General features: G+C 37.1%; 1 protein-coding gene across 3 annotated transcripts in view; it reads left to right on the top strand.

Moving 5' to 3' along the window:
- LOC145997383 (centrosomal protein of 162 kDa-like) overlaps window positions 1–14365 on the top strand; it is a 52100-nt gene that overhangs the window by 6455 nt on the left and 31280 nt on the right. For all 3 annotated transcript variants that reach the window (XM_083134367.1, XM_083134366.1, XM_083134368.1), the window contains exons 4-6: window positions 851–1012; window positions 5374–6144; window positions 12099–12211. In XM_083134367.1, coding sequence (XP_082990493.1) covers window positions 851–1012; window positions 5374–6144; window positions 12099–12211 — 1046 coding nt within the window. The remainder of the gene's footprint in view (window positions 1–850; window positions 1013–5373; window positions 6145–12098; window positions 12212–14365) is intronic.

Below are 14365 nucleotides of genomic sequence, written 5' to 3'. Positions count from 1 at the left end.
GGGGTAAAAAATTGTCTGTAAAAGTCAGTTTTTCATACTAGTCTGTAATTTGTCAGTTTCTTTTCAAACAGTGGTCAGTAAAGTCAGTATTTTTTTACTCATGACTGCGATCCATGTCTTTTTAATTTTCAGTAATGCATGCATGATACATTACAACTTTCTAGTGACATGACAGATTTTTTCAGTTCAGTTAATGATCTTTCTATCACTTATCCTAACCTAATAGTTCTATTATTGTATTGATAAAGTAGTCAGCTTATGAAGGAGTTACTTGAGCACTAGCTTTCCATAAATGAAGAAGAATTTAAACATTATTGTTTGAGGGACTTGCCTCCCCGATGGTGCAGTGGTAGCATCGTTGCCTTGTAATCAAGGGGTCCCGGGTTCGATACCCGATGGAGGCACATAGTGGTTCGGATCCTACTTTAAACTGTAGGGCCAGTCCCGATTAGCCTTACTGTCCATAAAGTGGACTTAAAACACCAAATCAATCAATCAAAAAATCTTTTGATATTCATCTTTTTGCAGTGCATTCATATCGATTTTTTAGTACAAAATTAAAACATATGGAACATCTTGTCTCCATTAAAATATTAGTTTTCAAATAAATAATAAAAATCCCAGTTTTGGGGACCTCCTCGTTGGCATAGTGGTAATGTTGTTGTCTTGTAATCAAGGGATTCTGGGTTCAATAGTGGCACACAATGATTTTTTAAATTGTAGGTCTAGCCGATCTGTGCATAAATAGGACTTAAACTTCAACATCTAAGTTTTACTTTTAAAATGCAAATTTATCAACAGCGTGAATTTGTATTGGTCACTTAAGTCAGATCATGTGTTATACTTTCAGCCAATACTTCAACTGCTTCCAGTGTCGACAAAATCATGCAAAGGATCCGAATGCTGGAAGACCTTCAGAGCTCTGCATCATTGTCCGAGGAGGTGGATTCCAGACAGCCTACTAAGATAGATGAGGTGGAGAATGACGACCCAATTCAATTGATAACCAAAGGTAGTATACCCTAGCTTTATATCAGTGTTTTCAACCACCAGGCCGGGAGGTTCTTCTGAAGTTTGCAAATTGCAGCCAAAGCTTGTAACCACCTGAAACATTGGCCTTTTGTTCGAGTTTCGAGGAAATGCTTTCACGACAGTGGGAGTGATGGATCAAACAACATTGCTTCCCGCCTCCAAATTTGTAGGTTGACATATGGGTACCATGCTCAGTTTAGTTTACACAGCAATTTTACTAACAAACATATTGAAGTGGATATATTCTGATTAATTGGAATTTTTTGGTGTCCGAAATTGAACATGCCAATGAAAATTACCAAATTAATTTGAACCAAAAATTTCATATTTGTCAACAATCCTAGACATAAACAAACTAGTGCTCTCTATAATTATTCCCTAATTTATATATTTATAAATTCGGAGAAACTAGTACTCGTTTTTATCCGTGAAGCTGTTTTTTTCTTTTTCGTTTAATTTTAGTGGCCACTGCCACCATCCTCGTTGGAACTTGCTGTACTGTGCTGCACAGAAAAAGAAAAAAACAGCTTCGCGGATAAAAGTGAGTACTCGTTTCTCCGTATTTATATACTACCGCATCTCTCTTTTCCCAATTATGAATTATTTATTTGTATTAAATTTCAGGGGTACAACTGTTGGAATCGACTCAAAAAACAAATTTACCAGGCCGTGGACTCTCAAAGGTTGAGAACCACTGCTTTATACTATTATACTAAGACTGACGAATGGAAATTATGCTTACCGTTAAACATTTACTGGAGTTTATTTGTAACTCTACCATTCTTAGTTTCCAGGATATTAAATTTGTATTTATGAGCAGTACATAATTTCAAATTTACACTGAAAAAGCATTGAGACTAATACCGTGGAAAGGTTGAATTGACTTGATTGCTGGGAGAAATCCAACTGTTGCTGGTCTACTACAGAACCCTCAAAAGTATAAATTAACAAAAAAACATATAGAATAATAAAATACAATAGAATAAAGTGATACGAATTATAGAAGCAATATAAACAAAACTGCACTAAATTAGAGAATATAAGTACAGTACTTACATTGAGTACAGTGTATAGGTATAAATTGTGTTTTTTAAGCGATTCACAACTCCGCCTTCAACATACACACCTATACATTTTAAAACCTTGTCCCTAGGTTCAAAACATGCAGTATCTGAAGTTGTGTGGATATAACTATTGGCAATAGACAGGTATTCTTCGAATCATTACATAACGCCCATTTCCCTTTTGATATATGTAGGTTTATCCATATTTTATTTACAGAAGGAGTTAAGACTTGGCCGTTATTAACAAAATCCTCATTTTAATGTGCCCTGTTCCCCCTTCTTGAAGAGAGTGTGTGTAGAGTCGTGTAGTCACTGACTTCACAGGTAAAAAAAATATATATAAATATAACCTTCAGTACCAAAAAAGGTGGCTGAAGGTATGTGTACCCGGTTTCCCACATGAGATGTACTATTGAATTAATGTGGAAAAGATTAAGTGTGTGCATTAAAAGAAAGAAAGTAAGTTAGAGTCCCCGCCGATTCATAGTATCAAGAAAATTCTCCCTTTCTTCCCATAGAGAGAAGACACTTCTTTACCTCACTGTATTACACCAAACATCTGAGGCAGACTGCTCCCTTCCCTTCCTTTATATAGGCCCCGCTAATCACCTAACCGTTACTCGAAACTTTCCGCTGGTCGGCTGTCCAGCAACACATCTACCTACCCCAACAGCCAAGAATACAGGCGGACAGGAATACATAGACATACGCAACATTACCAAAACACATGACACTAAAACCTGACCGATTCAGTTAAATTAATTAATTAAACATATAAAATAAAAAGGATCAAGTAATGATCGCATCATTACAACTGTTAAGAGTGATATGGGGATTTTTGGTTATTCATATGTGGATTTATCTTCCTTTGTGATTGTTGGTCAGCGATTAAGAGCGTTGCATAAAATATTCAAATTTTTGCTGTATTCAGAAGTGCATTGCAGACCTATGGTGCTGTCTAACTGAATGTCAACTGGTAAACTGAAGTTATGCAATGAGGCAAACATAATCTGGAACATTTCTTGTTGAGTGTGAGCGAGTTTTCACTTGTGACATTTAATTTTGAAAACAGGTAGTTTGGGGTGTTGCAATTTCCTCCATAATACCACAGAGAATTCTGTGCTTCCGAAGCACATGGAGAGTGTTTTCATAATTTCTGAATATGGTGCATGAATTTTGAACTTTCTGTATTTTTATTGATGATTTTTCATGTGGTAGGTTATTCAATGCCAGTGTTGCTAACTGAGATCACTACTTCAAATATCATTAAGTGCTGCATGTGACGCGTATTGGTGACAACTGGTGATTAGCGTGGCACCAGTCACTTCAATATATAACCCTGTAATATTTTTTTTTCTTTCTAAATTGGCACTCTGAAAAAACATCACTACTTTCCTGTGTGGACTGAACTGTCTATGAAGAGCTTTTAAAAAGGCTTCTTAATGCAGAATCTGGTGTGAATATCTCTCCAAGTTTTTACATAATTTGCAAATAAAGGTAAGGTTGCTAAACGTTTTAAATGCTCTGTATTACATGCTGTACAGAGTGTCGTGATACCTCTCATTCTCACAGAATGTGACATCTACATTCATGTGTGAAATAGTGATGAAATCATCACTTATTTTTGATGTAACGTTTGTGATTTTAACCCGTAACTTGGGACATATCTTTTTTTTGTCATGCTATCTTGGATATGAGGTATTTTCTGCCCCATTCTAAAACCAGGTGCAATTTTCCATTCTATGTGGAATGTGCGAATCAAATTAATTTTGTAAGCATACATGATAGTATTTCATCATTAAAAGCATAATGATAATTATTTTCGTGGAAAGAACCTTTACTACCAACAAATTTGTACTTTAGGAAATTGCTGAACACTGTTTTACACTATGTTAATAAACACATAAGATAATAATGAACAAAAATTAACATCAGAGCATTGGAAGGTAAACAGTGATGTCCCTATTAGCATAAAGACAAACACCATTGTTACTAAAAAGGTACCAAATGTTTAGATTGAATTTTAGCAGTTGTGGCAAATATACTTTTCTTTTCAGTCTCCACATTCAGGTAGGGTGCATATAACACATCTCTGTTATTTAACATACTTCTGGTCATATGTGGTTCTGTTAACTGTTTTGCCAGTGACTTAATTAAATTATAAGTTTTCCTGATGTGTATCAGTTTGCTAAATTAATTACTTATGAATTAACAAGTGAAAAGCTCAGTAGTGCATGGAAAACGAAGTACAAAAACAATAACGTAACCTTGGACATGGGGTATATTCTACCCAGTGAAATTACAGAAGGTTAGATCATGGTTACCAACTTCCAAGAACATGACTGTCATGTGTAACAGTCAATAATCTACTGACAGGAAGGTACTCGGTGCCTTTTCTTTGAATTAATGTAGAAAATGAAAAAGACTGGGGTAGAATCTACCTCACATCCAAGGTTCCGGGTTAAATTATTCATTTGAGACAAAGTTGTTCATGAGAATAGTACTAACTAACTAGTCTTCTTAAACCCGAAGGTTTATGGCTGCAGCAACACAAGCCTTTCATCTGTCCTTATCCTGGGCAAGATCAATCCAATCTTTTTTATCCTTACCGATCCTTAACGTTATCCCTCCATCTTCGTCTTGGCCTTCCTACAGGTCTCTTACCATCAGGTTTCCCAACAAGAATCCTGTAAACTCTTCTTTCCTCTCCCATTTGTGCCCCACGGCCTGCCCACCTAAGTTCTCTTGAATTAATTATTTTAATAATATTTGGACATGAATGCACATTATGAATATAATTTATGTACCTAAGTAATTCTTGAAGCTTTCCTGGCAGCGACTGACGAAGAAGTTCTCTCGGGATATCAGCCAGGTGATTTCCGGATAGGCTTCCGAGAGCTAATGTCACTCTCATCTTCAGGGATTGAAGTGCAGAGAAAAGTTGAAACCATAAAACCATACCCCAACTTTTAGCTCTCGGAAGCCTATCTGGAAATCACCTGGCTGATATCCCAAGAGAACTTCTTCATCAATTTATGTACCTCTTTTAATGTAAGGGACCAAGTTTTACGTCCATGCAGGCAAAATTACTGTGTATATTTTAACTTTTAGTTTTGTGTATATTATACGAGAAGATAAAAGTTTATGAAGTGAAAAGTAACAAGGATTTCCTGAATTAAGTCTGCTTTTTATTTCCTTTTTTTTAATATCATTTAATATAATTTTCATTTGTTAGTATTACTCCTAATGAGAATAATACTGTATTCTTTTGTTTCAGTTGTTACCAAAGAGAGAAACATTGAAGAGATTCTGAAAGAAGTTGAAGAACTCGAGCTGAGTTCTCCTTCTCTGCGTAGTTCCTTTGACAAATCTCTTCAACAAGAAAACGAACGATCACATTCTCAGGTGAATCATGATACGAAAGATGAGGCTTCATCTGATAATGCTGAGCGGAACTCTTCATCTGAAATAGTCAAAGAAATTGTGGTGCCTGTGAATAATAGCATGGCAGATAGTCATAAAGCATTAAGTACTTCTTTGCAGCCTATTTATGAAGACTGTAGTGTGTTAGAAGAGGATGCCATAATGAAGATGGTAAACGAAGAAGTAAGAAACGAGATAGCTGCTGCGTTGAAAGAGATGCAACAAGTTGACCTCCAGACTCATGACAAGGAACCTTCCGTACAGGGAACGGAAATGGACCAGCTAGTGTTTCGTGACAGTGATAATGTGACGTCCATAAAAGTTGGTGATTTCAATGTTAACAGGACGGAACAAGATATGATCTTGGTTAACTCGAAGAGTGTTCCGTTCGCTGGGACTTACGGAGACTTTAACGAAGCAGGAAGTCAGCTTTTTCTGAGCGAAATTGGTAGGACTAGCAGAGAGGTTGGGAAAAGTAACAGTGAAAATTTCAGAAACATCGCTGAAAGGCTTGATAGTGTAGTGAGCGACGTGAGTGTTGTGAAAGTTACGGACAATTTCAGTGCTGAGTTCTCGCTTCAGGATAAACTTCTTGAGGAGCAGAAGAAATACATGGGTTTAAGAGGTAAGCATAATTTTTAATTTATTCAAGACACATCGAAATATTACAATAGCTGTCTTTTAATCAATTTATCCATAGATTTTCAACTGACATGGAAAAAGTCATGGAATTTTGTAAATACACACAAAAACCAGGAAAACTTAAGGAAATTTAATATGTTTTGTTCGAGATGTACATTTTTTATTTGCAAAATGGTTGAACCTTAATTAATTTACTACTAAGCACATATGCATTATTATCTTAAAATAATGCAAAAGTATTTTTAAAAGTATGTGGAAAGACTGGAACTGTCAGGAATTTTGATTATGCAATTAAATGATGAAGGCATGTTTTGTATAATTAGACCCCACAAACGTGTCACTAGACAGATAAATAGCTCTGATGGAGAAGAGCTGGCCCAAGTTCCTTGTGTTTTATTGGGATTTCATCATGCCACGAATGCAATTTTAACATGGTTCGATTTCGATTTATGTCTGTTAACACATACTGTGGAGTTTTAGCGATTACTTAAGATTTTGTTCAATATATGCTTTCATAGTTAGGTTAGGCAGACCAGGTTTGGTTCTCTTAGAATTAAAATAAAGTCCCTAAATGCATTATACTAAGGTTCCGATTTACTTCTACATTAATTCACACTAGTGTACGATACTTAGTCACTTGTCAACGGAAATTACATTGTCCATAGGAGGCTTCCATGGTAATTTAGAAGTTATTTATTTCAACATAAATAGCTTTTTTTTAAAATCCAAACAGTGCTCATTACTTTAAGGAATGTTCATGTGACAATGATTGCCAAAATTCTACGATAAATAGTCTTCCTGCTAGGAGAATTTGAAAAAAAAATCATAAAACAATTGGAACCGTTACTGAAGAGCTATTTCTGAATTATAGGCGCAGGAAATTAAAATGGGATTTGTGTGTGAATTTTCTTGATAAACTTGAAAAATTGCTACACCTAGTAAATGAAATCCTATGAAATCTAGACATGTGTACAGATTCCAGTGTTCATTTTTCACAGTTTGCTTTCCTTTTAGCCTAGGAAGCATAGGATATTGCTAAACAGGCCCATTAAGTTCTTTTTTTTGTATTGGACCAGATAGTGCACCCTGAACTGCATTTTGCAGACTAAAGAGGCTCTGGCATCTGGGCTGAGAGGGACTTGGGTTGTGTGCTATCCATGTGTGTCATTCTCATACTTGCGATTAGTCAAAAGTGCCAGAAAAGTGAAGTAAAATAAAGCAAATCAATGAATCATTCTTTTTTTTCTAATGAAGAAACAAAACAGAACACAGATAAATCCTGATTCTGTCAAGGGTCAGTTTAAGCTAAGTTTGAATAACACTGACTTCAACAAATCTAAACACAGCAAGGAATGCATTTGGCACCAGTTGAAATTTGAAGTGTAATGAAGTTGAATGCAAATGTAGTGTAGAAGTGCACTTTTCACTTGTAATAAAGAAATCTGTACATGTAATGGTTCCTTTAGTTCCCTGTGGTATTTTTTTCTGCAAATTTTACGTTTATGAATTATTGTACTTTGTAAGATTGTCACGGTATCCAGTGACATGTGAAACGCAGTTCGATATAAATTATTTTTTGTTTATTGATTCATTTTATGTTCAAATATAAAAGTGTGAGGTGTGATTTATTTTGTGGATAAATTTGTATCCGAGCCAGATGTCGGGAGTTGGGAGACGGATTTTTCCTGAGTGACAGCCAAACTGTCATTGCAGCCTAGAACATGACATATTTGCACCAACATGGGGCGTCACGGAGAAAATGAAGGATTATTTTCGTCGGGATCGGGCTAGGAGTCGCAGCAGGTGGGCAAACCCATTTTTCACAGATGACCAGGAAAATCAGCTGTAGCCCAAGCCTGCAAGAATCGAGGATGTGCCTGGTGACCACGTTTCAAGACAATGGACAGAGGTCATGTCCATCTCTTCGGAAACCCAAGCCAAGCCACTTTAGCGTGCTTTTCAACGGACAAATTCGAAAGCGATATAAATCGAGAGTACTACGAGTCCAGACACAGTTTTTACCCGGATTTCATAGAGAGAGTATCTCCACGCTACACTCTCGCGTGACTATTCTTTTGTCTCCATGGACTTTGTTTTCTTACGTACCGTGAGCAAATTGCAGATAGAGAGTTACCAGTGTGCGCCTTATTTGGTGAAGCATTAAGCGGTGCTTTGTTTTTGTCAAACGTGGACTACATAATAATGGGTGGCTAAAGGAGATAGAGAAGGGAGTCCGTCGACTTCTTCCCTGACGCCTGCAACGATGCATCGCCATCATCCGGTGAAGCCAGCCAGCCAGCGCCAAAGACGACACCAAAGCCAACCACTGCCCAAAGCCCGAAGGACGTTTCCAGATCGAAGTTCCAATCGAAGCCCGTTACCAGAGAGAGATAGAGAGAAGGACGATTCCAGATCGACGTCCAATCGAAGCCCGTTACCAGAGAGAGATGATTCCAGGACGACGCTTGATTGATGCCCGACACTAGAGAGATTCCGGACCGGCACGTGACCACGTACACTAGTGACGAGAGAAACACCAGAAGTTCTAAGGAGGTGGAAGTGCACCATATCGTCGCAATCATCCTTCTTCGCGATCGACCTCGGAGAACAATTTCGCCGCAAAGGAACCGTGTGCAAGTCCCACATCCAGGAGAGATGAACGACCACACGGTGTAGCAGAGTCCGGTAGAGTATTCTTCAGATGGTCTATGTCAGGGTGCGAAATTTCCGGTCGCCAAGTCGCCATTGGCGACCAAAAGTTTTGGGCTGGCTACTAAAATTTCGTTGTTTCAAATGTGTGTCAAACATGCCTCAAGACTTCACCTCATGAGAGAAACGGCAGAAGTTATAGAAGAAATTCTAACACTGAGTGATATCCACACTACTAGGTGGTTAGCCAGCTAAGAACGTGCAAAAGGAGCTCTCTTGCAATCATACAAAGCTGTTGTGACCCATCTTGAACAGGTGGCCCATGGAAAAGACAATGATGGCGCTAAAGCTAAGGATTTGCTGAAAAGTTTGAAGCAATTTAAATTTGTTAAGCTTCTGTACTTCCTTTTGGATTTCTACGGGAAATTGAACCCTTTAAGCGTGGCACTACAAAATAAGAATCTTTTGATTTCATCTCTGAAAATAAGAATTGAACACTGTATTTCAGTTTTGGCTGACCTGGAATCTAATGTTGGAACAAGCGAACAAGATTTCTTGGACCATGTATCCATTTCAGGGAAGATCAGGGATGTGCAAGAGTTTCAGACTGTTAGAGGAAACTTAATTAACAATGCGAAGGTGTACATCACAGAAACCTTGCCGTCTATGTCAACAGATGCGATTGCATCTCTGCATGTTTTCGACACCTTGGGTTGGCCTCCCAAAGAAAATATTCTTCAGTTTTGGATAGAAGAAATAAAGAAGATCTACATATACTTTAACCCGATCCTTTGTAATGAGAAAATGAATGTTCTGTCAGCAGAGTGGACAGAATACAAACTTTTGTTTCCTTCTCCAGCTTTGAATCAGACGCTGGAGAAGATCCACAGTGCAGAGTGTTCAGCAAGATTGCCCAACTTGCTCCAGATTTTGACAATTTGTGCTGTTCTACCAGTGAGCACAGCCTCATGTGAGGGAGGTTTCAGCTGTCACAACAGACTCAACACTACGCACAGGAGCTGCGATTGATAAGTGGTACTTCAGTGCAGAACGACAGCACTATACAAACATTAATTCCTAACTTTTAAATAATTGCTCATATTTTTTTTATTTGTCCTCCTCCGTAGTCGAGCGGGTTAAGGCGTTCACTCGTCTTGAGATCGTTCGCTGCAGGGCGGCGTAGGTTCGAATCCGGCTCTGGTCGGAATTTATTCGGCCTACGTATAGGGCCGGTGGCAACCCACCATCGTGAGGAAATTGGGGAGCTCCGAGTGAGTGAGCGTAATCCGGTCGAGAAGACCTACTATAATGGCTGGGGATACGTCGGGCTGACCCCCCGACTATTCCAATACTGGTTGAAGATCTCCATGCTTAGAGGTGACGAAGGAAAGCGTGGGAGGGAGATCGGCAGTCGGTAGGTATGCCTAGTCCCTTCATGGGCTGTTGCGCAACGGATTATTATTATCAATATAAAATAGTGGCGACCAAAGATTTTAGTCCGGCGACTGATTTCAAACTTGAAATTTCATGCCCTGGTCTATGTCCATGTAAACGTGCATTGTTAATATCAACACCGTACTGTTAACGCCGAAGTCTCACTTATTTTCAAAGTGACTCAGGAACCCCAGAACCTAACTTCTGTGTCTGATAATTTTTGGTATTGTTATAAAAAAATGGTCATTTCATGTTCAGATGTTCTAATTTAATTGTCTACATTCAGAGTTAGAAGCTCCATTCCATTACTTTAATTTTTAGTGTAAATTGTCAAAGTGTGCTCCATTTTGACCACCCCGTCGCGCCATTTGATTTGTCAATAGTTGACTGATGAGTCCTTTTTAATTGTGGAAAGCGTAATTTATATTGCAAGGTCATGCGCGTGAAGTAGTATTATTTATTGCATAGTGGTTTTTGATGTAATTTTTGCTCGAGCCGATGATTGATTTGTGTATTCCGGCAGCTGGAGCCGATTAAGTGTTGCATCACTATGTAATGGTGTAGTTGTTCTCATTGGACGAGAGAGGCTTATGTGTATTACCCCCTTCCAAGAAACTTGTTAAATGTCGTGCTTACGACTGGATGTATACGTTCATTCGAACGAAAGATTTAACCACGCCGACCCAATTGTTTTAGATAACCGCTTTCCGAGGGCTGGCACATAATTTAATTTAAAAGAGCACAGGAGCTGGCAGACAAATAACCTAAATTCACTTAAAGGTTTAAAACTAAAAAGGAATGATAATGAGATCCATGATTTGGATCTATACTTCACATGTAAAAATACCTCAGATGTGCGAATGAGAGAGAGTGAGTGATTGAGGAGGCTATGTAAACAGTTGTTGATTGCAATATTTTTGTTGTTACAATATATTTGCTTTTTTACCGTTCGTCAGTGTTGTTATTTGACATTTTTCAGGTATCGGATATTATGCTATTAGTGTGTTATGATTGTTCGAATCTACATATCTAAGGTAAACAAAGCAGTGTAATATTTCAAGGTATTTATCTCCGCCTCGCAATAGTATGACAATAAACGACCGTCTGAGTACCGAACTTGAAAACCTGGACCATAAGAGTCACGACCGGTTTCCCGTACACATAACGACGTTTGGCCCCGTGCCGGGGTATGAATGACACGTCAATTCGGAGACCGTGACTGCACTCGTTACAAGATGTACAAGGAACTACAGTAAAACCTCGTTAATCTGGAGCCTGATAAGCTGGACTTCCCTTAATCCGGACAGGAAAAAAAAAGAATGCAAGGTTTGAAATGTGGCTAGAAGTCAACAATCACATTTGTCATACGTACTGCATTGTATGTACAGCATTGCTTTACATTTCACTGTACTGCATAGTGTATTTAGACCTATGCCCTTTAAATACACCATAATAAACATGTTTTATTGTTAATAAACAGAGTTTTTATGCACTTTCTACTGTTCTTTTAGGTTATTTCAGTTAATCCGGATTTTTGTTAAACCGGTCAACTTATCCCCCCCATTAGTCCAGATTAACGAGGTTTTACTGTATTTGTAAATATATATCGTATAACATTTTGGTGTCAATTTTTATTTGAGAATTGTTATTTTTAGCCTTGAATTTTTGGAAATTCATCTTGAAATCTGGAATTATGGTTGAATTTGATCTCTTGTCTTAAAGTAGCCTTCCTGGAGTTGTTAAAATATATCATTATCCATAAATGGTCAGTGTAAAATGGTCATTCAGTACTGTGTGTGAAACTTTAGGTAAAAATAAAAAATGTTAATACCTTTTTACTTTCATTATTTACAGCTGAACTAGATGTATTGCAGAGGGAAAGTGAGAGAAATGTGACTGAATTGAAGAGAAAATACGAAGAGGAATTGTTTAAGCTGAAGAAGGAAATATACATTCTAAATGCAAAGGTTAGTTGTGGGATATTTCGTCCTTCTCCCATCTCCTCACAATTAAGTTGCAGACAGTGTTTGATTTGCAAGGAAGGTGAGGAGATGATTCAGGACTTTTATTTTTTCAATTTTTTTAAAGTTGACCAGGTTGCCACTGACTTCAAAAACTTTTAAAAGTTAGGGATATCAACTTACGAGGGAAAAGATCATGGACAAGTTTGAGAAATTTATATAAAAGTTCAATACAAATCCCATTGAGTTTATACCAAGGTGGAATGATTTAAATCAATAAATAATTTATAGAATAATGTACATGAGGGTTTTGTGGATATCGGAATCACTTGTGGTGAAAATGCATTAATCTCATAATCATTTAATGTTCACGTTAGATTCAGAGTAGCCAGCTGACTCATTAGCAGTGGCGTGTGTCTTGTGTAGTTGTTATGCTGTCTAATATGTTTGTGTTCGTCTTGTGTAGTAATTGTGCTGTCTAATATGTTTGTGTTTGTATTGTGTAGTAGTTCCTCCATTCATGGTGGGGGTTAGGCGTAGAGCTGACAACTCTGCACTGTAAAAAGACATGTCAAGAAACAGAAATATAAGGCCATGGATGTTCCCAAGGTAAAATATTCCGGAGGTAAAATAGTCCCCCGTTCGGATCTCCGGGTGGGGACTACTTTGGGAGGTCCCTGGACTAAGGATAAGATCTACGTTAGGAATAAGGATATTAAATTAGGCACCTGGAATGTTCTCAGCCTTTACCGGCCTGGGGCATTTCAGTGTACAGTTAATGAGATAGTGAAGTATAAATTAGATGTAGTAGCTGTCCAGGAAGTTAGGTGGCCAGGAGAAGGGAATTGTAAAACTAAAAATTATACTTTTTTCTATGGTGGTACTGAAAAACATAATTTTGGAACAGGCTTTTTCATAAATAATAGAATTATCTCGGCTCTTAAAACAGTAGAATTTATTAATGATAGGATATCATATGCAGTTTTACAGGGTAGGTGGTGTAAAATTATTTTAATAAACATACATGCACCAACGGAAGATAAAGATGATAATACAAAAGATGATTTTTATGCAGAGTTAGAACAGATCTTTGATAAATTTTCTCAGTATGATATGAAAATTCTGTTAGGTGACTGTAATGCACAGATTGGCAAAGAAGAGACATTTAAACCCACGATTGGTAAAGAAAGTCTTCATGAATTAAGTAATGATAATGGTATAAGATTGATTACTTTTGCAACCTCAAAGAATTTAATTGTGAAAAGTACCACTTTTAAACATAAAGATATCCATAAATATACCTGGTCTTCTCCAGATGGTAAAACTCATAATCAGATAGATCATATTCTCATTGATAAGAGAAGGCATACTAGTATAATTGACGTTCGTACACATAGAGGTGCTGACTGTGCCAGTGACCATTATTTAGTAATTGCTAAATTAAGAGAAAGACTCTCAGTGATAAATCATAAGCAACAAAATCTAAAAGTTATAAAATTTGATACAGGTAAGTTTGCTGATGAAAGAATTAAGAAAGATTACCAAATTAAACTGTCAAATAGATTTGATGTTTTGCAGGATTTAAATGATGATGAAAACATAAATGAAACAGACGTAAATAAGAATTGGGAGCACATACGTAATGCAATAGAATCAGCAGCTAAAGAAAGTATAGGATACCATAAACCAAGAAAAAGTAAGCCATGGTTTGATAATGAATGTCATAATCTAATAGAAATAAGAAATCAGGCTAGACTTAGGTGGTTAAATAACTCGGATGATACAAATCTAAGCAATTATAATAGAATAAAGCGAGAAGTTAACCGCACGTTTAGAAGTAAAAAAAGAGATTACTTGAAAAGCAAAATTAACGAAATTGAAACAAACGGCAAAAATAAAAATATCAGAGATTTATATAAAGGTGTAAATGAATTTAGAAAGGGGTGGCAACCTAAAGTAAACTTGATAAAAGATAAAGACGGTGATTTTCTAGCTGACCCAAGCGATATTCTAAATAGATGGAAGAACTACTTTAATGACCTTTTAAACGTCCATGTAGGAGATAAATCAGAAGTAAATGAAGTACACACAGCAGAACCTTTAATTCCCGAACCTAACTTGACTGAAGTTAAAGATGCTATTAAAAGGCTAAAGAATAAC

Source organism: Lepisma saccharinum, chromosome 13 (assembly GCF_977018435.1).
Source record: "Lepisma saccharinum chromosome 13, izLepSacc3.1, whole genome shotgun sequence".
NCBI lineage: Eukaryota > Metazoa > Arthropoda > Insecta > Zygentoma > Lepismatidae > Lepisma > Lepisma saccharinum.
Note: the sequence above shows the minus strand (reverse complement) of the source record. Positions and strands in the feature narration are given on the sequence as shown.